At 46.9% G+C, this 24,533-nt stretch overlaps 1 protein-coding gene and 1 long non-coding RNA gene across 18 annotated transcripts in view; one reads left to right on the forward strand and one right to left on the reverse strand.

Moving 5' to 3' along the window:
- Position 1: 1 nt before the first annotated feature.
- Positions 2-9,985, forward strand: LOC109264940 (uncharacterized). Its single transcript, XR_002078939.2, has 3 exons — positions 2-293; positions 494-1,675; positions 9,249-9,985. It is a non-coding gene; the product is annotated as an uncharacterized LOC109264940 (long non-coding RNA).
- Positions 9,986-10,655: 670 nt separating this feature from the next.
- The window catches only part of SP140 (SP140 nuclear body protein), a 65,411-nt gene continuing 51,533 nt past the window's right edge, over positions 10,656-24,533 (reverse strand). For 14 of the 17 annotated variants that reach the window (XM_019445651.2, XM_019445646.2, XM_019445645.2 and 11 more), the window contains 10 exons: positions 23,273-23,347; positions 21,945-22,049; positions 19,703-19,848; positions 18,582-18,629; positions 15,733-15,774; positions 13,431-13,546; positions 12,623-12,728; positions 12,241-12,318; positions 11,887-12,030; positions 10,656-11,110 (listed from right to left, as the gene is read on the reverse strand). In XM_019445651.2, coding sequence (XP_019301196.2) covers positions 11,003-11,110; positions 11,887-12,030; positions 12,241-12,318; positions 12,623-12,728; positions 13,431-13,546; positions 15,733-15,774; positions 18,582-18,629; positions 19,703-19,848; positions 21,945-22,049; positions 23,273-23,347 — 968 coding nt within the window. In that variant the 3' untranslated portion in view covers positions 10,656-11,002. Of the gene's footprint in view, positions 11,111-11,886; positions 12,031-12,240; positions 12,436-12,622; positions 12,729-13,430; positions 13,547-15,732; positions 15,775-18,581; positions 18,630-19,702; positions 19,849-21,944; positions 22,050-23,272; positions 23,348-24,533 lie in introns of those variants that run through there. The other 3 variants (XM_019445639.2, XM_019445644.2, XR_002078936.2) reach the window with 3 other exon arrangements.

Genomic DNA, 24,533 nt, shown 5'->3' on the forward strand with positions numbered 1-24,533 from the left:
AGCTGCTGGGCAGACAGACTTGTGGCAGCAGGAACAAAGGAGTGACAGTCAGGGCCTGGAGGAGCAGGGCCAGCCCCCCGGGGGGGGCACTTCGGTGTGCAAAGACACAGAAATATCTATGTGTCCATAAGTGTTTCTGTCCTTCTATCTAAGGTCCCCGAGGGTAATAGGGGTGGGGAGAGGGGAGCTGTGTGTTTGTCACCTTCCCCTCGCCAACGAGGCTGTGGGGGGACAGAGGGAGAGACAGAAACTTAAAATCTCCCTTCCTGCGGGAGAGCCTGGACCCCGACCAGGTAAGGTCCCAGCATGGGAACACAGGGCTGGAGAGAGCACAAATGCTCAGCATCATAAACCCGGGGGAATGTGCTTAGTGTTCCTGGAACTCAGTCAGACGTCAGGGAGAAATCAGCAAGGCTGCAGCCAAGGTGATGACGGTGGCTAATATCTCAGGTGCAAAGGTTTAAGGTGCCCCCAACTTCTGAATTGCATCCAGGGAGAAGGAGACACGTGGAGAGAAGTCGCTGGAATGCTGACCGGCACAGGCTTCCCTTGGATGCAGATGGAGATTGGAACCGAGATGATCTGGAAGCAAATACATGGGCAGGCGAGCCCCGCTGGGAGGGTGACCCTCTGCCTCCGACTCCTGTCTGTTCACAGATTTCTCATTCGGATTTGGAGTCATCATTCCACAAAGCATGAGACTTAATTCCATTTGAAACTGCAGGGGAAAGAGGTTTCTACCCTCTTTCCGTGGATGTTCTGTCTTCCCCGCAGAGGGGTGAACATCAGCCTGCTGGGGATTCCGGGATGCTTCTAAGGACGTCTTTAACCATGAGCAGGGTCTCTGTGTGCACCAGGTGCTGTACGCGTGTGGGTCTCGTCCCCTCTCCCTCTCTCACTCACTCTCAGGGGTACAAGGACTAGGAAGTTGAGCTACTGTTGGGCACAACTGTCCTCTGCTTCTTGCCTCCATAGGACACGTGGCCCAGACAAGGCCTGACACAGACGACACGACTTTTCTAGCGTCCCCTGTCTCTGTCCCTGGGCAGCAGGCTGACCCAGGCGACCACTGTGCCGGGTGTTGGCGTAAACGTGCCAGCTTTTCTGTGGCTCCGCTTAGGGTCGCTGAGATGAGCACTTTGAATAGAGGCCACCGAGCAGCTAGCCAGTGGGGTAGGGAGATCCACAGGTGGCCCTCGTGGGGCTCACAGTGACACCTGGGGCTGGTCCTGGCCTGGAAGGAGGGAAGGGGCTGCCCCCGTGGGGCTGGGGGGGGGGGGGGCTGGACACGCATCACCTTTGTAAGAGCAGCAGTGGTTCCTGAGGAATCTGGAGGCCTCTGTAAGGAAAGCAAAGTTTCTGTGATCCAGAAGAAGCCAGACCCGCCAGGTTAGGATACGGACAGGACCAGCTTGAGGAGCAGATTTCACTCCTGAAAACCCTCCTGGACTCATTCGAAGGAAACAAGGAAGCGCCTGGGCACTTTCTGCAGCTTCAAGGAACACTGACACCAGGGCCACCGTCACTGTTCCGGAAGTAGCCCAAGTGCTCGACCTGGAGGCCTGGACAGCCGGAGAAGCCACACTGAGGAGGAACCACAGGGCAAAGAAGCCACCAGGGGGACGGGCTCAGTAAGTGTCAGTCACCAGGAGCAGATTCTGTTCAGACTTTGAAGGTGGGTCCAATCTGGGAGACCCCTGTGGGGACCAGAGGTTTGTCACTGGGAGCTCAAGGTGGGGAAGAAGGGGTAGAAGGTCAGGAAGAAGGGGCAGCAGCAGGGGCAGTGGCTGCTGGGGCAAGGGGCTCAACACCCTTGGTACCTCTGTGTATGTAGAAATGGGGGGGTGAGCTGGTGCCTGGGACCTATGGCCCTACTCCAATGTCCCTGGAAGGGACATCCATCAGCGGGAGTCACCCCTGCCCCTCCCTGCTTTCTGGGGTGACTCTCTGGTGGAAGGGGTGAGTCTGCTCCTTGTTGGGTCTCCCCGGGCTTATCATGCCTGGAGAGGCCAGAGCTCTGTTGGCTTTTCCAAAGTCAAGTGCACAGGGACAGGAGCTTGGGGGGCTGTGGGAGGTTGGGGGTGTGTATGATTGATTGGAGCAGCCTGAGGCTGAATATGTGTGGATAAGCTCAATTTGGGGGTTTGGTTTTAGGGACCCCTTTTTTGCTACACACTAAGCCGCCACCCCCAGGGTAGCTTTTATCAGGATGAAAGCTGGTATTGTGAACCCCGTCTGCTTCACTTTTGTATCTATCTGTTGGTTTGGAACGCAGGTGAGGGAAAAGGACGCACTTTGGAGGGACCCACTAACACCCTAAATTTGGGTCCAGCATATGGGCATACATCTCTTTCCATGAATTCTTGTCTACCTGTGCCCGGGATGGGTAGAGAGGCTGGTAGTCCTACCCCCTTGCAATTGCATGGTCACGATACGGTTATCACATGTGGGTTCGGTGGGCATTTGGTGACAGTATTACAGTTTTGAGGGACCAGGGTGGGTGGTGCCCCTTCTCCTTCTAAGCAGAATCTCAGCGACCGGGCAGGCGTTGGTTGACCCGTGGACTCCTGAAGCTGCAAAGTTGGTACAAAGCCAGAGGGATTGCTGGGGGTGGAAATGTGAGGATTTCTATAGGGAAGAGAGTAAATCCTTGAAGGAGGGGCTGGGAAGAGGCATCGGGGCAGGGAAGGAAATGGTTAAGGGGTGAGTGGAGGGAGGGAGAGAACCATTGGGCAATTTGGGAAAATCCATCCGGGCCACTTTCTGGAGGTCTGCACTCCCCTCTGGTGGTCACGCTTGGTATCACAGCCTCCTGAGAACTGGCTTCTGTTGCCGGTTCAGAGAAACTGAAACCGAAAATCCCTCTGGGAACTATCGAAACCCCTGGAAATTAGTCGTAGCAGCTCCATCATTTCTTCCCAAATAAAGGCTAACTAATTTAAGGATGGGATTCTGAGATCATTTTGATATTTGGCAGTTCAAACACACACAAACAAGCTTATAGCCTGGACGGAGAGGTCTAGGGCACATCTGCTTACCATTATCTGGAGGTGAAGGGAAGGGAGCCTGTCTTACCAACAGGAGCTCTTGTTAGAGATTGTTGTGGTTGGGGAGACCTTGGGCATTCCCGGAGCACCTGTGCCCAGGGCTGAGAAAGTCCTGCACAAAGGATAAGGTTGTCCTTCTCAGACCGTCAGCTCTAACAGTCCTGGCCCAGGAGAAACCCAAATAGAGTCTAATGAGCTCTCCCCTGGATCAAGTCCTATGCTTTTTCCCTGCCTGGGGCATGTGCTTCCTCACATGTACAAGTACTGTGCCCATGAAACGGGCTGGCATCCTGGCGGGTCCAGGGTCCAGCACTAGTACACAAGGACCACGTGGCTCCGGCCAAGTCCTAAAGTGGTCCCGGGAACACATCGGCGTGGCCCTGAAGCTCCACCAGCCTCTGCTGGGCATCGTATGTCTCACCTTAGAATGAGGTTTGCGGGTGGGTTGCAAAGCTGCACAGTTTTTCAGGACCAGGTGGCCACCAGGGTCTCCAGGTACAATGGTTTATAGGCAAGACCACAACCAGCATAGTCGCACTGATTTCTCAAGACAATGACACTGAAGCTGAAAACATACCTCTCTCATTGGACTCTGGTTCGTTGTCCTGGGGCATAAAGGGTATACAGGGAAAGTTCCCGGGAGATCGGATGCCATTTCTGCAGCTTCCTCCACCATTTGAGAATGGCCAGTGTCAGTCTACAAGGTGACACCCTCCCCTCCATAGAGAAAGGAGACCTCTCTGCCCTTTCATCAATATGGGGGCCCCATAGGCATTCCACCAAAAGCCTATGGGACCCCCTCCCCTGAATTATTCTAGGGAGCAGGGGTGGGGGTGAGTGGGGCGGGGAGGGGACTTCAGCCTCCTAAATGTGGAGCCATGGTGAGTGAGGGGCTCAGATATATATCCAAGAGCCTGGATTGTGTCCTCACTGCACAGCGTGCTTGAACAGGTTGGGCCTGGATTTCCCACTTGCCATCAGACAAAGGTACAACGTAGGAAACCAGGGCCCGTCTGTATTTCCTGAACAGACACAAAGTAAAGACATCAGCTCCTCCTGTAGGGCACTTCAGGCCACAGGCAGTGACACAAGAGTTTGCAAAACTTCTAAGAGCAGGCATGTGCAAAGGCATACAGAGTGCATATGCCATGGGCTCTATCACTATTCCCAGGGACCCCGAGGAGAGGTCACAGACACCAGACAAGCCAGGGGCCATGTCATTTAAAAAAAATTTTCATGTTTATTTATTTTTGAGAGAGACAGACAGACAGAGCATGAGCAGGGGAGGGGCAGAGAGAGGGGGAGGCACAGTATCCGAAGCAGGCTCCAGGCTCTGAGCTGTCAGCACAGGGCCCAATGCGGGGCTCGAACCCACGAACCACAAGACAATGACCTGAACCAAAGTCGGCTGCTTAACCGACTGAGCCACCCAGGTGCCCCAGGCCATGTCATTTTATAGCTAAGACTTGTGCTCCTGAGATCTCAAGGCTGGGGTCCTGCCTCTCCCACCCCCCTCCCCCATCCAGACACAGACAGCTGTAGATGGGCCGTTGGAGGTGGTGGGATGGAACATGGTCCTCCCTACCTCCCCAGCAGCTCTGCCAGAATGCGGTGGAAGATGTAAGACAAGTGTCTCAGCTCCCTGAACGCTCCCCACTCTTGTTTCCAGTAAAGATGTAGGTGAGATTACCACGATGGGGATCCAGAATGCATTGTTGGGTATGAACCAGTGTAGACTCTTTCCATCCCCCACACCATGGGTTCCGGGGGCAAACCTGAGTGAAGATTGGTGGGGGAGAAAAGTCCCAGACTTGATGGCATGTAGGAATCAGTGGTTTCAGGTCAGATGAAAACAATCTCAGGCCTATCGGTCCGAGTAGCAGTACCAGCTGAAGGTTTGATAAGTATCTGATGGATATGGTTCCGCACAACCTCCTGTGTCCAGGCTGGGTCTAGATTTACTAAACGGGCTGCTGGCTGGCACCTCTCGCTGGGATCAGAATGTGCTCAGCTCGTCTTAGCAGGCCACTCACGTGGCCAGGCTCAGACTGCACACCCTGCCTCCTCTTTGGGCACAGCTCAGACTAGTTCAGACTGGTTTCACTCAGTCCCGGGCACCAACCAGTGGTTTGGGGAGGGTCTAGACACAGAAATTTGGGGTTCCTCTCTGTGACTTTCTCTTTTCCAGCCTTTCCCCCTCACCACCCAGAAAACTTAGTGGCCCTGGGCTTCTTCCCTGGCTTTGCTAACCAGAGGGAAGGTGTGAACTTTCTACCAAAGTTTTGCCCTCCCCTCCTCCATGCAAGACTGGCCTGGCTACTCTCAGGGCCCCGTGCTAATAAACAGTAAACATCTCGTATTGGCTGTTTCCTCTCGAGTTTCGAATTCCCTCCAAAGTCGGTCTGCTTTGGCTTACTTTTCAGTTGTTTTTTAGATGTTGTCCAGAGCGTCTAGCAGTTTTCTAGAAGAGACTGGTTGGTTAGGAGCTCTCGCCCTTGGTCCTAAGCAGTAGACCAGTCCTGCCCACCCCCGGGGCCCAGCCCTGCTTCTGGGGACATCAGTGGTTTCAGTGCCCGCTAAGCCTCCTGCTCACCCTAGGGGACAAGATCCTATGCTCAGTACATCGAACAGAAAGCACCCCTCTGTCAGGTAAGGCACAGTCAGATCTATGCAATCGTGCACTTCTGTGCCTGCGGGAACACGAATGCTCACCCACTTAGGGCGGGCTTGTTCACTAAACAAAATGACAGAGCAAACGATGTGCCTGGGAGGACAAACATGGATTATTCTAGAATTTCAGTTGGAGTTAATACTTACAAACCTATACAGATAAGGCCTACAACTTGTTGCCCAGAAGCCCAAGACTCTTTTTCCTTTGTTAAAAGAGGAGACGGAGCCATCTGTATCGAGCCTGGTTTTTGTTTCAAAGGTCTTACTTTTATGCAGCCCTGTCTTTCCAAGGAATCGGGTCCACAGCCCGCCCTCTGCCTCCCTCCCGCACAAACTCCCCATGCACAAACTAGGGAAGGAAGAACCCCTGACTGGGTGTGTGTGAGTGAGCGTTTGGCCTGATAGGAAACCCAGCCAGGTAGTTCGGTCCCTGGGGCTCTGATCTCGAGCCTTGTGAAACCTCCCCACCCGGTTTACGCGGAGAGAGCTGGAGAAAGCCCTAGAGCTGATGCCCAGAGGAGCTGCCCTGGGAAGCTCAGGCTGAGAGGTCCTTACCAAGAGCCGCAGGTCCTCCTGTAGCTCCCAGGGACACAGGCACACAGCCCTCCCCCTGGAAGGTCACAGCCGAGCTCCCTAGCATCTCGGCAAACAGCCCCCAACTGAGTCCAAGTAAACCAGACTGATGGGATGATAGGCTTAGTGCCCTTCGTTGCCCTTGGCTGTCCTGAGGGTGGGGTGGACGCCTTCCCTTCAAGCATGAAGACCAACTCAGCCTTTCTCCGCACAGCACAGGGCAGCGGGAACTCAGTCAACCTGCTCCCTTTGGTTCCGGGACCTCGGCCCTTCTGACTGACCTTGCACTGCCCCATCCACTGTTAGATACCAGGGCCTACCTCGGAGGGTCTGTTGGTCAGGCCTGATTTCCTTGGCCATCCGGCCTGTTCCCCCACCTTCCTAACAGCACCCAGTTTCCTCTGGGGAGATGACCTCTCCCCTTCGTGTGCGGGAGCAGAGGGACTGCTGTTCAATAGCTGGCCCCCGAGCAAGCCGGGCCAGCCAGAAGCTTTGGGGAGTCAGACTCTTGAGAGAAGTTTGCTAAGGAGTTTAAAAAAAAAAAAAAAGACGGAAAGCATTCATTCCATGGTGGCTCCTTGACAAGACGGCTGAGTCGTTCCTGGTGCACAATTCTTGGATCTGCTCTGCTACGCTGCCCTGGTTCTGGGGCCATTGGTGAGCTCCGCACCCAGCCTTCCCGCCCTTGCGTGAGCCACTGGGCATCTGTTTAAACAGGGTCTTTTTGTCTCACCGAGGTAAAGCCAGTCTCACTGGCAAGGAGCCCCAGCCGACACGAGGACGTTTGTAGGTGATTTTCTTACTGTTCTCAGGATCAGGCACTTCCTAGGAGCACAGTAACTATTAAATCATTCATCCTCACGACCCAGCGAGCTAGGTACTAGCTTCTCCATTTCACACAAGGCGCTAGTGCACAGGGGAGGTAGGTCGCGTGCCCAGGGAGGCCCAGCTGCTCACTCGTGAGGAGCTGGGATTCCACCTCCTCTGCTGGCTTCACGGCCGGTGTTCTCAAACGCTAGGCTCTGGTAGAAGGGCCAACTGCGACTGAGGCTTGATGAAAAATAACAGCTGGGATAGGGATGACACAGAACTATATTTACCAACATGTAGCCACGCTCATTCTATACTATGAAGTGAAATACATTGATTAGAACACATTTTATTGTCAAGATGGTGTAAGCACTGTTACCCTCCCAGCTTGCACTCCGCCCCCCTGCATTACAAAGCCTAGAATACTTTTCATCAAATTGGCAACCATGGGTACTCTTCTTCCCCGGAGAGGCCTACCGAGCATTGTGCTTCTTAGTGGTAGAAGATGGCTTGGAGCTTTGGGGGGGGATATCCTGATATGCCCCTGACCGTTGAACCCCTGAGAGCTTATCTGTATGTCATGTCTCTGAATTCTTAGTAGGGTTTCTCTCTCACCATCGGGGACACATGTGACTCGACAAGGCTTTCGGAACACCCAACACTTTTTGCTGTTCAGGTCCAGTTAGCATACTGTCACTGTGATGGTTAATTTTGTGTCCACTTGACTGGACCATGGGGGTCCCTGATTAAACATTATTTCTGGGTACTTTACTGAGGATGTTTCTGGATAAGATCAGCATTAAAAAAAATTTTTTTTAAATGTTTATTTAGTTTTGAGAGAGAGACAGAGTGTGAGTGAGGGAGGGGCAGAGAGAGGGAGACATAGAATCCGAAACAGGCTCCAGGCTCTGAGCGGTCGCGCAGAACCCGACTCGAGCTCGAACTCCATGAACCGTGCGATCATGACCTGAGCTGAAGTCAGACACTTAACCAGCTGAGCTACCCAGGCACCCCGAGACCAGCATTTTAATCAGTGGACTCAGCAAAGTAGATTGCCCTCCCTAGCATGGGTGGACACCATCCATGCTGTTAAGGGCCTGTTGAGTGGGAGAAAAGGGGAGAAACGCAAACTCATTCTCTTCCTGCCTGCTTAGTTGAGCTTTCCTCTTGGATTTCTGACTCTCTTGGACTGAGATTTATACTCTCTGCTCCCCTGGTTCTTGGGCCTTCAGACTTGGGCTAGAATGACACCTCGTCTTTACTGGGTCTCTGGCTCACAGATGGCATATCGTGGAGATTCTCTGCATCTGTAAGTATGTAAGCCAATTCCACATAATAAATCCCTGTATATATAAATGTATGGCTCTGTTTCCAAAACTTTTGGTTCTGTTTCTCTACAGAGCCCTGATTAATACAGTCAACAATATAGCGGATTGATGTACTGTATTGTGGTGTCAGGGTAGACTAGGTTCCTTCAGACTATATTGTAATAGAGGACAGGAGAATTCACCCCGTCCTGGGGCAGGACAGTAAATGTGTACAATTGTCCAGTCCATGGGGACATGAACTGCTTCCGATCTTATTTCCTACTAGATATTTTAAAAGCACATTTTCCATATTAACAGTTGCACAGCACATACCATAGGCCATGCTACTCTGCTCTAAAAGAGCACGTCTAGCACAGCAGCTGGTTGTTTCTAGTAGCCATGAACCAAGCAGCTTCTGCGGAGACCAGCCCAAATATAGTGGCAACGAGGACCCAATAGCTACCGCCTTTAAATCTTTGCAGGTGGCACTAATCTCTGTCATTCTCCGGCCCAGGAATACGACATTGCTTTTGACTATTTTCACCGTAGGGAATTTCAGTTTCAGGGCCTTCCACTGGGCTTCTCTGAAGACAGTGATTATTATTTCACGGGATGCTTTGTAGGTTAAAGAACCGGTTCATCCAACTTCCATGTGTATCCTGATTATACCCCAATTTGCAAAGTTCTTTTTTTATGACACCTGCCTTCATTTCCCTCAGCATGTTTGGGGTCCAAGAATTGACTTAGGTCTGGAAACTGGGCAAGGGATCTTGACTTTTCATTGAGTCAGCTAAACTCAGCTCTCTGGTCATCTATTTTTAATCTCTAATCTTTTTTGAAGGTATATATGAAGCAATATCCTTGTTGGCTGCCCATTTGTCTTGCCTGTAAGAACACCACGTCTTGTAAGCTATCTCCAGAGACATCCACGGACCAGGCCCCACGGCTGTCATTCTAACCTTGCTGTGCATTACAGAAGTTATGTTGTCGTGCTCTGACAGTGAAATGCTACCCCTGATTTTGTTATCCAATCATTTCCGTTGCTGGAATACAGTTCTGTGCAACATTCCCACATCATTCTGACCTATAGAGGACAGCCCCTGCTGAGCATCTCAAGGATGCTGTTGCCCCTTTAGCAGTGTGTTCCTTATCACCTTGGTAAGTCAGTGTCTCTGAGGCATCCTGGGGAACAGTTACCTGTAGGTGGTTTTTCCAGCTGGAGAGAATAAAGCCATGCCAATTTCATTAGGCTTTTGAATTTCCCTTTTCCATAATCTGCCCTACCAAGCCCAGTACACTCTACTTCTGTTTCATCCAGCGTGTACCCTGGCTTATAGCAAGCCTCTGCGAGCCACCCAGGAATGTATTAGAATCATCACCTCTGGCCCTTGCCAGGATAATTAAGTTCTGTGGCACGGGAGAGCATGCCTGCATCAACAATTCTCCTCTTTCCAGTTTCCTATTCCCTTTCTTCTTTCAGGACCCACTCACACACAATCCCCTGGCACCTGCTGGTATATGTTGGCCCAGTCTTCCAGCTGCACTAGAGTAGAACCCTCTTTTCATCTCGCAGGCCCACTCAGCATACTCCCAGTTAGGTCATGCTGAGGCTACTCTGCATAGCCTTCATTCAGGCAGGAGGTGGGCTGGTAAGGGTCTGTCTCCAAAGCAGGGGCAGGAGTTTTCTGCAGGCCCTGCAGGCTCAGGGGGATCTGGAGTTCAGAGCTCTCCTGTACATCTACCTAGAGTTTCGGGGCTTCACTCCTTCTTTATTGGTGCCCTAACTTTGGCACAGGAGGCCACCCTGAGCTAGAATTCAGGCTTCTCTGAAATTCTGCCCTTCTGAAAATCAGGGCCAGGCCTTCCTTACTGTCTACTTTCCAGCTGCAGGGATGGGGGTGATTTTGGTTTAGGTGATTAATAGCTTTAAGCCTGTCTTTTACTCTTGTCAACATATTAGTGGCACTTACCAACAGCCTTCAAACCTCCACACTTGTTTCAGTTACTATCTCTCCTTCTGTAAATGTCAGATCATTGTTCCAGCGAATATGCCTCTCCCCCTATAGCCCATCCAGTTTCCTACAGGTGAAAGTTTTGGCAATGGCACGGTTGTAACACCTCAGGCACTGTCAACATTCCACTTGTCACAATCTGACTAGACAGTGACCTAACATCAGAACCCCATCCTCAAGTCCTGCTTGCTAGGACCAATACCTTAAGTTGGGTTCCTTGGAAGCAGAGCCCGAGATAAAGTCTCTTGAGTAAGTGATTTATTATGAGAATTTTCTCAGAAGAAGAGGGGTGAGGGAAGCAGGATAGCGTGGTAGGAAAAGCCAAGCATGGATTGGTACCAGCTGGAGACTAGCTCCAGCCTGATCTCGTGGAAAGTGAAGGGATACGGATCACTACAGGTTGGTTCCACCTTGGAGCTGGAAGCCGGCCCCCACGCCCAAGAGGTGTAATCTCCAGGTGAAGTTGGCATTGGCAGAGGGTGGTACTTTGGGGAAGAGTGTCATCAGCAGCCAACCCTCACAGCAGCTGGGACATGAAATTTCTGCCCAAAAAGGAGATTTTCCAGGGTGTCAACAGCCTCCACTACACCAGTGAACTCCTCTCATTTGCTTCCTCAATAGAAAACACTTCCTTGAATTTCTTCTCGAACTCTGCCTCCAGTCTAAGTCCCATTAGGCCAAAGTCATTGTACTGAAAAATAAATCATAAAGACAAAAATAGCGATACTCATTATCAGTGTTATTGGACACCTTGCAATCAAAAACGTTTAGGACCTTGTTTTAAACACCTAAGTTACATTAACCAGGTGAAGCTTAAAAATTCAAGCAGCCAAGAACAACTTGTTTCCTACGTGCATGATTATTTCTGATTAAATAGACAGAAGTGAGAAATCACTGCCATACTTGGGACTCTGACGTATGTTGTTTGGGTTGTTTATTTCAGTGAGACTTAGGAAAGCCATCTATGTCCTTTGAAACCATCAAAGAGCACAGTCTAAGTACAATGAGCCATCCTGCTTCCCTGAAACTTCCAGTCCTCTCTGGTAACCCCTGTAAACTACACGCTCCATTCACATGCAAGAAGTCTAAAATTGGGGTTTCTAAGAGGTTGAGTTGATCTGGGGAGAGATAAGAAGGGTGATATAACTTTAAGATGCCATTCTCTCCTCCTTGGATTTGGAGCAGGTGGGACTCCACTGCTCTCTATGGGCAGCTGTCACCTTTGAGGAGGGGAATGAGCTCTCAGGGGCCTGGGGTTCTGGTTGCAGAAATACCTTCTGATTCACTACTACTCTGCCGTGGTGAGCTTAAGTCCTGAAATGGAAAAGTCACTCATGTCCAGAGCTCTTTCTTGTGCAGGCTTGTCATAGGGTGAGGGAAATGTAAAATTTTCCAGGCACCAGAAAACGAGGGCAGAGTGAGTCAGTGGAAAGAAAATGAAATGGAGGCAGAGAGAGCGCCTCTTACCTTGTAAGATGCCCTGTGGTTCCGAAAGATGAGACGCATGTCCTGCACAAACTCCTCTACTCTAGGGTAGCCTTGTTTATTTAGCTTCTTCTTGATTTTGTCCAACCACATGGGTTCCTTTAGGTTTTGAGACACCTCTTTAATCTGGTGGGGGAAAAAATATCAATGGGAGAGTTATTGGCATTGTTCAATGTCTGTCTCCAGTGGATTTCCTGAACTCCAGCAGAGATGCAAGACAAAGAAAATGGCGGCTCATGCTCTCCCTCTCATGGGATTCAGATCACAGATCCCCCCTGTGTGAAAGTCACTGAACATCACAGCGGCCTGTAATCATGGTTGGTTGCTGTTACTTACATAATAATAGTATGGAATCTTCGAAAAAAAGGAGCTCTCTGAATGGCAATAGACCTTCAAGAGGAGGAACTCACATTTCTGCAAAAGAAGGCGGCTGTGAATTCACAGCAGTTTGGAGACATTGAGCCCATTCACATGCCCAGGCAGAGGCATGACTTAACACTGTCTTCTGGAACTTTCCCCAAACACGTTTGGCTTTCAGAAACAGACATGTAATAGGTGAGTTATATATTCTGCAATTCAGTTCTGGTATGATTTCAGCATGATCGAGACATGGCTTGGAAGAGAAGGCTCCCTCAGGCGCCCTTCCCCTCCCTCGAGACCTGTTGGACTTCTCGGTGTCAGGGGGAAGGAGAAGCCTTGGGCTTTGCACCCAGCTCACCAACTGCTCCTCCGGCTGCATCTGCCTCTCCAGGACCTCAGATTCCCCGTGACACTGCTGCCTTTCCAAAAACTCCATCCTGCAGAAGGTGCAACTCCACGGGTTCCTGAGAGGTCAGGCAAAAGTAAGCAAGGGCAAGGCCCCTGGAAACAGCCGCTGTGCCTATGGCTGTCATTGTCTTCCTTTTAGACATGGTTGATGGACACAGCTGGGAGATGAAGGGAATCCCTCTCAGAGCCTCCAGGACCCCCACGTGGAGCCTGAGCCCATGAGGATGGCAAAAGGGTGCCCATGACCCTTCTCCCATTGAGGGTGGCAATAGGGGGCTCTGTGCATGGAGGGTAGGGTTAGGGTGAGTGGTGGGCCCTCCTTTTCCTATCTGAGCTGCTGGGAGCCCTGCCTGCTTCGTCTGAGTGTCAAAACTGAGCCTTAAGCCCTGGGGCCCAGGCTTCTATCAGCCTGTGGAGCCCATGGTAAAATGCACAAACCAGGCCATGTTTCCTGCCTTTCTGAAAAAGTGCAGAACACAAACAGCTGGTGTTCCCACCTCTATGAACAGGGCTCAGGGCTAGAAAATCTTCTCAAAGGGACAGTAACACTAGGTAGGCAAGGGACCCAGCCACCAGCCTCAGCATCCCAGAGGGCAGCAAAGAACAGTATTCCCTCCTGCTGCCAGAGTCTTTAAACAGCTGGATCATGCTGCTGGATGCCATACCTATGGCCCTGCTCCTTCTCTCTGCAGGGGGATTTCCTCCTATGGCAGGAGGAGGGGTTCCTAATCCAAGTGGGGGGACTTCATCTCACAAACCTCTCAGTTTCCACTGGTGGGATGTGACAGTCCTCATGAAAAGATCTTGAACAGGTGTCACAACAGAACAGCTTTCCTCCATCCCGGCACATCTCACACACATCGGAGTTTCCCGGCTAGAAGGAGAATCAATGTCGGCATCCCTAGTGAAACCCCGGCAGGCCACCACTATGGGAATCTAGAACTCACTGCCTTTGTGTGAACCTGCATGAACATATCTATGCTTCTCCCTGAGGTGTGAAGGAGTGGCATGGAGTGTAGACTTCAGAAGAAATCACGGTCTGCATTGATGCCCAGGAGGAGGGGCCTGTGTATCAGACCAGAAAAAATTCTCCCTATAAAACCAGAGATTCTAACACAGGAAGACTAGTAGCAAAACAAGATGATTTTATAGGAGTTGGAATAATATTGTTACCTTGCTGATAAAACAAGTTCCTGAAATAAAGTATTAAATGCATTTGCCTATACTGCAATGAAGAAGTAGAATCATGGAAGGGCAAAATATTGAGAATGTAATAAGATGTAGTAAGCTCCTTAGTGTGGAAAGTGATAAAAGATGAAAAGACACTCATTAACCATTATTGAGTCTTGTTTTTGGCTCATATTGGGTAAACGGGGTTCTAGCTATTTCTTTTGTTTTTTAAAATGACCCTATATGAGGAAGTGCTAGTCCCAATGAATGTCTAACCAAAAACTCCCATTCTGTGTCCCAGGAAATCCTCAAAGACACCTCCATCTGGGGTTGAGCCTGCTCTGGCATGGAGACATGGGGCCATTTTACTTCTCATCAGTGCAGACACTCATAGATTACAATCATCAACCTCGAGGAAGCAATGACCCTCTTTCCGGAAGAACAAGAAAATAACAAATACAACAGTGCTTAAGAATCTCCCACGCATATACTTTTTAACAGATACAGCTCTTTGTTTCTTAGTCCGGCTGCACATTAAAATCATCTGGGCATTAAAATACTAATGTCCTGGTCCCAACGCCAGAGATACTGGGTGGGCATAGCCATTGATAGTCTTTAATTATAAAACAGGTGATTTTGTGTATCAGAATCATTTGGGACTTTCAAACAATCCTAATGCCCAAGACGTAGCCCAGACTTATTAAGTCAGAATTTCCTACAGAGTGGAATCCAGGTAATATTATTTTTCAAAGGTCCTTGGGTGACTCAGTATGCAGCCCAAGGTGAGATTTAGCCTGAGCAAAGTCTGGTTATTGGGCATAGGGATATCATAAGTCAATGTTGCGTTGGCCCACAATATCTACCCCTGGAAAGATTATGAACAGGGGTGAGGGTCTCCATCCATCCCAAACAAGCCACCCAAATGCTGGACTCGAGAGCTGTTTAGATGATTGAAGACCCCCTCTGTTGGCCTAGGGTCAAAATCAGTGTGGATAAGATCTAAATCTTGTTAGGGGATTGCTTTGGAGGTAAAGTACGGACAGAACTATTTGACTATCCCTCCTCTGTTGGATGGCCTGTGTCAGTATTACGGCTTATGGAAACCCTCTGTGAGTGCTGCCCCTGGAGTCGTGCAAAGGTGACTCTGCCTCAAATGTCTATTTTGTTGCAATGAAAGGAATCAAAGCATGATTTAGTGTAGAGAGTGTAGCCACCCACAATCCTGATAGACATTATAGCTGGCAACCCTGTGGGACCACACTGTGATTGGTTGCACAGTGATGGTTTCAGTCCTAACCAGTTCAGCACCTTGGTGGCCCCCTTGAGACTGGATACATGGCCTCCATAAAGGGCCCACCTGCCTTGCATGCATTTCTCTGCAGGACTCACGACAAAGGTCTACCCCCTGGACTCACCAGCTTGGCCCAGCCTGTTCCTTCTGGCTGATCTCAGCTCTGCTGCACCTTGGAGTGGCTGTTTGGGATTTTCCATCTCCTTCACTATTGCCTTCTTTAAAATGCTGCTATTTTTTCAAATTTGCTCCTTACCCCTAATCTGCAGGTCAGCTCTGGCTCTTTCCACTTCAGCCCAGGTTCTAGAGGCCCCAGGGGACTAGAGCTCTGTCCTCTGAGCTCCCATACTCACTTTCAAAGGGAAATGAGGAAACAGGAAGGTTTTACTAAACAAACAGGAAAAGATGTTTTCATGCAGAGACACCAAGTCGAGAATCATCTCCCTGGTGTGGGTGATACACCTTCTGTTCTCTGCTCATCACACAGCGACATGCCCCAACTGAGTGTGAGCACGCTTTAGTCAAATGCAGCAATGGCACAGATAGTGCACGGAGGGACAAGGCCTGGATTATTCTGGGGTTAGAGGCATAGTACTTACATAAGGGTTAACTAAGGTATTGTTGTGAGATTTTGGTATTATCTGTTGAAAAAAAAGAAAGATTGAATGACAATATTGAGTGTAAGGATTGCATCCATGCCTTCTTTAACAGCCATTTGTTGAGGAATTAAGCCACAGTCTACCCATTATTTCATACCTGGTTTCATGGACCTACATATCTACTTGGAGAATAAAAAGTACCAAAATACCACTGTTGGGCCCAATGCAAGTTCAGTTTCCTGGATTTCCTACCCAAGGTAGGCCTTTGTGAAGTCATGCAGGGAGTCTGGTCCTGGTTCCCACAGATGGAGTTGGAGAGACTCCACTGGTTCTCCTAATTTGAGGATCTCTCAGGCATTTTTCTCTACCTTAGAAAGTATCATCCCACTGGGAGGAGGTGTAATGAGAGAATCAGGCCGATAACTCATCACCAACAGCCCCCGGTGACCACAGGACCTAGAGTTCTGGAATCCATGGGAACGTCCCAGAGAATCCCACTGCCTTTCATAGTCCTCCTAGAGCACAGCCCTAAAGACGAAATGTGCCCAAGGTCCCCAGTGCTGCAGCTTTTCTTCCAGAAGGTCACCCTCCTCTCTCCTTCTAAAAAGATGTCAGCTGGGTGACTTTTCAGAGGTAATTGACTATCACTCACTAGACTTACAATTCTTTTGCGTATGCAGTAGAATGACCTGGCTTTCTTCCCTCTGGAATGCAGCTTTTATCTCCATCCAGGACAGAGTAGTCATAGACAAATGATCCATGGGACAATGACCTGAGAAGTGGCCATGTCATTGCCCCTTTCTCTGTGTAACCTAAAATTTCCATCCCCCTCCCCCTTGGTTAATCTTCCATGTTAGAATTTGAGGTTGAAACAATCCTCAAGGTCAGGAATATTATTTCAATCATCTCTAATGGCCATTGGGCATTTAGTATGGGTTTGATGATTATATGTTGAATGACTAAATAAATTGAATATTGCTTAACTTAAGAAAAGAGATTACTATCTCTTAAGAGATTGCTATCTCTTAAGAAATATTAGAATATGATATACTGGAGAAATATATTATTTTACAACACAGCAGCTGTCACCAAACGGGATTAGTGACCCTTGTCAAGAGCCAATAAGCTATCACATGGTTTCAAGAGTAATACTTAAGTTTCCAGAAGCCAAGGGGCACTATCAGCAAAAGTGGTTCTGAGACTCACAGAGGACTCATGGGAGTAATATTGGATCCTGAGATTTGCCACTTTGGGGAGTTCATGGGGAGACAAAATATACAGGCTTGTTGCTAAATAGTGCTGCACCCATGCGTAAGGGTAAAACCTGTTGATAAGAAGTTGCAAGCTCACAGGGGTAATCTAATTGAGTAACTATTTTATTTTATTTTTTAAATTTTATTTTTATTTTACTTTTTAAGTAAGCTCTATGACCAACATGGAGCTTGAACTCACAATCCTGAGATCAAGAGTTGCATGCTCTACCAACTGAGCCAGCCAGACACCCCTAACTAAGTCTTCACACCTGGGGAATGATATAGATGCTGGTCTTTAAAATACCAAAGAGATCAAATAATTGTTTCCCTTTAGGAAATCCAGGGGATTAAATATCCCAAGGACCGAAAGTTCAAACAATCCAGAACATCAGATAATCACGTTCCCAGTGGAAGATGAAGACCCATTGCCCAGCTATGCTTGACCTACCTTAGAAGTTTGTGAAAGTCCCAGATGGCCACTCCTACCTGAAGTATGTAAGAATAACATGTCTCACCTCCCGCTCCTCGCTAAGCTCTTATTCATACCCAATCTTGAAAAACCTTGTCTTGAATCTACACTGCACTTAACCTGTTTATTTGTTGTCTACATAGATTTCTTCCATTGAGAGAGAAGTCATTTTCTCAGATAGAAAGGAGATCTGTAGCTGAAAGGGTAGCATCAAAGTAAAAAATTTTCCAGATTGGACCCTCCCATATGATACATCAATCTCCCAAAAACTTCCTTCCCAACAGCACTGTCTTCAAAAACGGCAAATAATTTCCCCTGAAAAGAATTGCATATGTATGTGTGTAAATTTAAATGGAAGGTGAAAGGGTATGAAATGGGTCAGAAAAGAAATATGCCTTTTGTTACCTGTCACGTGGAATAATACAGTTTCATATATGTCCCAGAGTAGACTGTCTACCAGAGAGGGGTCGTCTGAATCACCAGGAACAAACTTGCTCCATCAGATTTCATTTAAGTTAGACAATAGTAACAATGATTTTTTTAGAATATGGGTTTGAGGGGCACCTGGGTGGCCTAGTCTGTTGAATGTCTGACTCTGGATTTCTACTTAAGTCATGATCCCAGGGTCGTGGGATCAAGCCCCACATCAGGCTCCACACTGAGCGTGGAGACTGCTTGAGATTCTCTCCCTCTCTCCCTCTGCCTCTCTCCCCATCTCATGCTCTCTCTCTCTCTCTCTCTCTGTCTCTCTAAAAATAAAATAAATAAATAAAAGAGGTGCCTGGTGGCTCAGGCAGTTGAAGCGACCAACTCTTGATTTCAGCTCAGGTCATGATCTCATGGTTCATGGGATTGAGCCCCGCATTGGGCTTCACGCTGACAGCACAGAGCCTCCTTGGGATTCTTTCTCTCCCTCTCTCTCTGCCCCTCCTCTCTCTCTCTTTCTCTCTGTCCAAGTAAGTAAATAAACATTAAAAAAGCAGAAACTCTGAAGTCACATGCTCAAAAAGAAGGGTGGGGAGATGGAGGAAACCTAAGTATAATAACTCAACTGAGAATAGTATATAATTGTACATAATAATAGCAGTTATGTGATGAGAACTTATAAAAAGTGACATAATAATCACCTTTCTTTTCCTGAAATATTTTCTTAGAGGATTATGTAGAAATCCTTTCTGAAAGATAAAAAGATCCAAGTATGTGGTTACATGTGATTCTGCTTTGTGAGTCTGGCATTTTCAGCCTCTTCCCATATATTTCTACCTGAGTGTCCCACTGTCAACTCAAAGCCAGGGTGGCTAAATGACAAACCATCTCCCTCTCTTCACCTGTACTTCTTCTAGAATTCTATCAATGGTAGAATTTCAAGCAATGGAAATATCATCTTTAGAACTTTTTTTTCTCATGTGCTTTTCCCCCCCAAATTCTAAGAGGTTTTCCTTCACAATCTCTTTGACACCTCCCATTTCCTTTCCATTCCTGCCAATGCCACTCATGCTGAGTCCATTGACCAAAGCAATTCAATCAACACACACTTATCCCATGCGTACTGGATATCAGATACTCTGGACAATCTTGGGAACACAAAGATGGGCAAACCCTAGAGGTGTCTAGAGAGAAAAAGTAAATACATGGAAAGATAATTATGAAACAGTGTAATAATGGTCTTGGTAGTGGGCTCGTGGATCCCAGAGAGGGGATGGAAATCACTTCAAGGCGCCATGGTTGTCTAAAATACTGCTTTAAATATGTCATCTCACATCTCAGAAGAATTCACTGATTTTTCATTGTCTATATTATGAATTTAAACTCCTTAGGCTGATATTAAATCCCTCCATAAACAACTCTAATTGATGGATCATGCCTGTCATACACAACCTGTCTACCCCAACCCACAGAGCCACTTTAGTTGTAGCTCTGGTTTTCATGCCATTCTTTCTCTGGAGTAGCCTCTTTTCATTTGTATGACTGTACACTGTCTTCTTTCAGTGTATTACATGAAGTTGTCTGCATGCACCTGAGTCACAGTAGCCTCTCTCTCCTCTCAGCTCCAGCCCCTATCCAGGCAAAGCCCCCTTTCTGGCATTTGATGTGGCATTTTACAGAGGTTATGAATGTGGGGCATCTCTTCCTGGGTAAGTGGATAAACTCAGGGGCATCAGGTTTTATCTATAACTCAACAAAAAGGTGGTGAGCAAATAATGACCACACAACATGGAAAGTCCATCTGCTCCAGTCCCTGGAATACCTCCATCAGCCATCGTAGAGGCCTCCTACCACAGCGCACACTCAGCTTCCAGTTCTTTGATCTTGCGTAGCCTCCTCTGATTTCAAACTCCCTGGGGGTGAACCATTTTCCATCCTCACTCTGTATAGATCTCACCAAGGATCCTCCTGTAAGACCAGGGTAAGTTGATTCTGAGCCCTCTGTGTCTTCAGAACTCCAATGATGGGCTCCTACCACAGTGCATCTGGAGCCACCCAATTTGGGCTCCAGATGTGTAGCAGGAGAGTGTAACCTTCCTTTTCAGCCTTCAGACTCCCCAAATCTAGCCTGGAAGCCCCCTCAAAGGAGATTTCCTGCCTTGGGGCAACATTTTTTAAACCTCATGCAACAACAAGGTGATGATTACCATCAAAATCAATCTTTTATAAGTATTTCAAAATCATCTACAAAGGAAAAGCAAGTGAACCTGAAGGGGGAGAGGATCTCAATTTGCTGGGGAAAGAGAACAGACCAGAGCCTCCAACAGCCCTTGGGGGCAAAGTGGAGGCAGAACCTCAAGTTGAGACTGAGCTCAGAATGGCACCACCCAATATCTGTAGCCTTTGTTACAACATTTTTTATCCAATATAATGGCATTATTGAGCAGATATTTTCCCATCCCCCAAATCACGGATAGCTGATAATAAAAATAATTAGGGAGGCACCTAGTGGCTCAGTTGGTTGAGCATCTGACTCTTGATCTTGGCTTACGTCATGATCTCACAATTCATGGGTTCGAGCCCCACACTGGGCTCTGCACTGATGGTGCGGAGCCCGCTTGGATTTCTGTCTCTTGTTCTTTCTGCCCCTCCCCTGCTTGTGCTCTCTCTAAATAAATAAATAAATAAATAAATGTTAAAAAAATAATTGTGAAGGGTTACCCAGTGGAAAATTAAGCTATGCGTAAAAGATAGTCATATGCTATACAGCATTTCTCGGTCATTAGAAAAACACACATCAAAATCACAATGAGATACCACTCCACACCCACTGGGATGGTCGTAATAAAAAAAAGTCAGACACTAGCAAGTGGTGGCAAGGAAGTAGAAAAATTGGTGCCCTCATACATCGCTGGTGGGAATATAAAATAGTGCAGTCACTGTGCAAAACATTTTGGTGCTTTCTCAATAAATTAAATATAGCTTTACCCTATGAACTAGTGGTTGTACTCCTGGTCTATAACCAAAAGAACTGAAAACACTTGTTGACACAAAACTTTATACATGAATATTCAAAACAGCATTGGTCATAATAGCTAAAGAGTGGAAACAACCCAAAGTGATGAATGAATGATGTGTATGGTGTATTCATACCATGAAATGTATTATTTGGCAAAAAAAAAAAACCCAAAAAACAAAAACGAATACGTGCTATTACACAGATGAACCTTGAAAACATGATGTTAAAGTGAAAGTGCTCAGCCAGAAAAGGGCACATATTAAATAATTCTGTTTATATGAAATACCCAGAATAGGCCAATTTATTAAGCGGAAAATAGATCAGTGGCCGCTTAGGGCTTGACAGTGGGATGAACTGGGAACGCGTACTGACTGCAAATAGATATGACATTTGCTTTAGTCGGGGACAGACACAAATGTTCTGAGATTAGGTTGTGGTGATGGCTGAACAATCCTGGGAAAATGCAAACAAAGTTCAACAGTGAATTGTATACTCTGGGTGGGAAACTGTACGATATGGGATTGTATCTCAGTCAAGCTCTTTAAGTATTTTACATCAATTACATAAATTAATTCCTCAGAGCTACACTGTGAGGTAGGTTTTTAATTATTATCCCCCTTTTTAGATGAGAAACATTTCATCTAAAGCTCAGAAAGGTCCCACTCTCTACTCAGATAAATCAGGCCCTCCTGGTATAGGTGTGGCTGGGGTTCAGGCTTCCAATTCTAAATTCTGTGCTCTTTTCACCACATCAACACCTTGCCCTGGTGGTGATCATCCAGAAGGGAGAGAGGATATGAAGGTCGAGGTTGAGGGCTTCTCCCTTTTAATTCTGATTTACTTCTTTTTGGTTCTTTGGGCACCCCCATGGACACTTCGATGTGGGAGTGAGCACCTAATATGTATGATTTCTGAAGGTGTAAACATAGCATCTTAGGGATCCCTTCTTCTTTCCCTTGAGCCAAACTTCAGCCTCAATACCTCGACCTGTGCAATTGACATGGGTAATTCACATACTGCAAATCAAAGTAGACCTGGAACCCACCTTGTTTCAGTTTCTTCTTATATAACATCCCCTTCACCTCACCACAGGTCACAGGAAGTATTTGAGAGCAAAAATCCACCATAGAATCTGTGTGGCTTCTTGACCCTGAAAGAGAAGATTTCTTCATTCTACTTCATTGTGCAAATTAATCTTGTCGATTTTGTTCCTATAAAGATATAGAGGTGCTTGGAGAAATCTATTCCACAAATGTCTAGAGTCAAAGTCTTTCTTCTATGTGGCATTTTTGATACATAACGACAAAATGTCTACCTTTATCTTACCCCTCAAATCCCACACAAAACAGAATGCTTTTTCAGAGAAATCAGGCTTCAAGAAAACTGCCTTATTCTCAATCATTTCAACCTTGTTGGTTCTTCTATGACATTGAAACCCACAACAGCTGCCATGTTCTGAAGGGAGCTGTCCAGCCCCACACTATTTTACTGCAGTTAGGTAACCGGAGACAAAGTAGCAGACTGCACTAATGCCTTCTTGATTGAGATCTGACTGAGCAGAGGGAGGGTAATGAATGACAGGCTAACCTAATGGAGATGACGTCTGCCTTCTAGTCTTGTTCTCTGCTTTGCTTCATTTCTCTCTCACATCAGCTTTCTCCATAGCTAAAAGAGGAGCTCAGGAAACTCTAGAATAATCTGCACACTGCATGAGGAAAGGCAGCTGGAGACCTGACTCCACAAAATCAGGGGTGAAAAGTCTTCAAATGAACTAACTCAAGGAGGATGTGTAGCTGATGCTGTCCTTCCAGCCAATGTTTTAGAGCCAAGATGGGAGGTGGGGGCCTGTCCATGGTCCAGTTTTGATCCAGGTAGACTATCAGAACTGCAATGAACAAGAGGGTTAGCTTAATTCACTCTCTTGCTTTACAGATGAAGAAACTGAGGCAAAAGAAGTCAAGTGACAGGCCTAAGCCCACACAGTCAAAAGTAGAGAAAGGCACAGACTACTACTGACCACTACTCTTGGCTGGTGTGCAACCTGTGACTCTTGATGTAGCAAGAGAAGGATCAGCTAAATAATTTGTGGGTTGTATGGCAACAGACAATTCCCAGCTTGGAAGTTGTCAGTTCAGTGGGGACAGCATTCCTGTAGTGGCCCCTGGACCTGCAAGTCCTGGTCACCAAGTTACTTGTTTATGGGATTATCTTCTTTCTCTCCCTGACATAGTTTGAAAATGATTCAAATTGTATACATCTCTCAACAGCTACTAAAGCTGCAAAGCAGTTAGGGAAGTGGGTTTATTGCTAAAATCACAGAGCACAGGAAAATAGCCGTTTAGTTACTGAAGTTATTCCCCTTTTCTTCTTTACCTTTTGACCGGACTCTTTTCCGTGAGGCTCTGTCACCATGAGTTGAGTAAACAGGAGGTCTGCCTCTCTTTTTCCCTGAGAAAATAGAAAAATATAATCACTGAATGTATTAGTGCTTTCCAAAATTTCCATTTAAATATAACTTCCCCAAAGTCTGTCTAATGGATAAAGAAAAATACACAATCCCTAGTTTTAAGATACCAAGAATTAGATAGGTCATCTTATGTTCATCTTGTATTTTATTTGTCATATCTCACATTAGTAAAACAAACAAGTGAAATCAGCATTTCATTTATATCTCAAGCAACTATGTGTTAAGTACTTAATAGGTGCCAATTGTACATCTACTAATTGACTTAGTCTTCTCAACAAACATATGAAATCAAGATGATGATCACTGCCATTAAAGAAACTAAAATATTCAGGGAAAATTGAGACAAAAATTACAAAATTAAGTGAAGGTATTTCAGGTTTCTTCTTGCAGAGAAATAGAAATGGAAGTTCTGTGAGGGAAACTCTACGGTGAGCTTCACAGGTGAGACACATGTTCCACATCACCTTGAATGAAGTTATTTATACATCTGTGCTGAAAGCAACAGTAAATAGTAAACCAAAGGCTTTGTCCACCTGGGTTTTGACAAAGATATTAGAATCTAAGAAACTAACCAGAAGAAGGCTAACCTAAGAAGACTGGGTAGAATTGAGTCTTCTAAAATCTTAATTTCAAGCAGTTATTAAGGATTGACCTGGTAGATGTTGCAGGGAGGAATGTTCTTCCTTTTGAAAGTTTTGGCTATGGATATGCATCTCAGTGTTTTCTATCATGCAAATGTGGTTTATTTTCTCAGACAGAAGGATAAATTCCTTTTCTCCTCTCTGTGTTCAATGCCCTATCACCTGGTGGTACTGGGTTAGGTTATTTAGACCCCACAAGGAAATATTTTCTAGACTACCCTGTCCTAAGTGCTGTAAAATGTCAGCAGGTTACAAGCATATTAGACCAGCAAAGTAAAAAGAATCTTTCTTTCAATCAAACCTAAAATGGACCAATTGCTTGGTTAGTAATTCCACTTTCTGGTCTTTAGCCTAAACAACCACTGAGAGGGTTTTTCATTTCTTCAAGACCAAAATGGCCCCATGTACAAATATTGATAATTAGACCTTATCACAACTTCAAACAAGCTACAGACTGGCAAGTTGTCACTCTGTTTTAACTTCACCAAGATAATAGCAGTTCAAATGAGGGTCTACAAAGATTTAT

Source organism: Panthera pardus, unplaced genomic scaffold (assembly GCF_024362965.1).
Source record: "Panthera pardus isolate Hobbes unplaced genomic scaffold, ASM2436296v1 HiC_scaffold_10, whole genome shotgun sequence".
In the NCBI taxonomy this organism is placed as follows: Eukaryota; Metazoa; Chordata; class Mammalia; order Carnivora; family Felidae; genus Panthera; species Panthera pardus.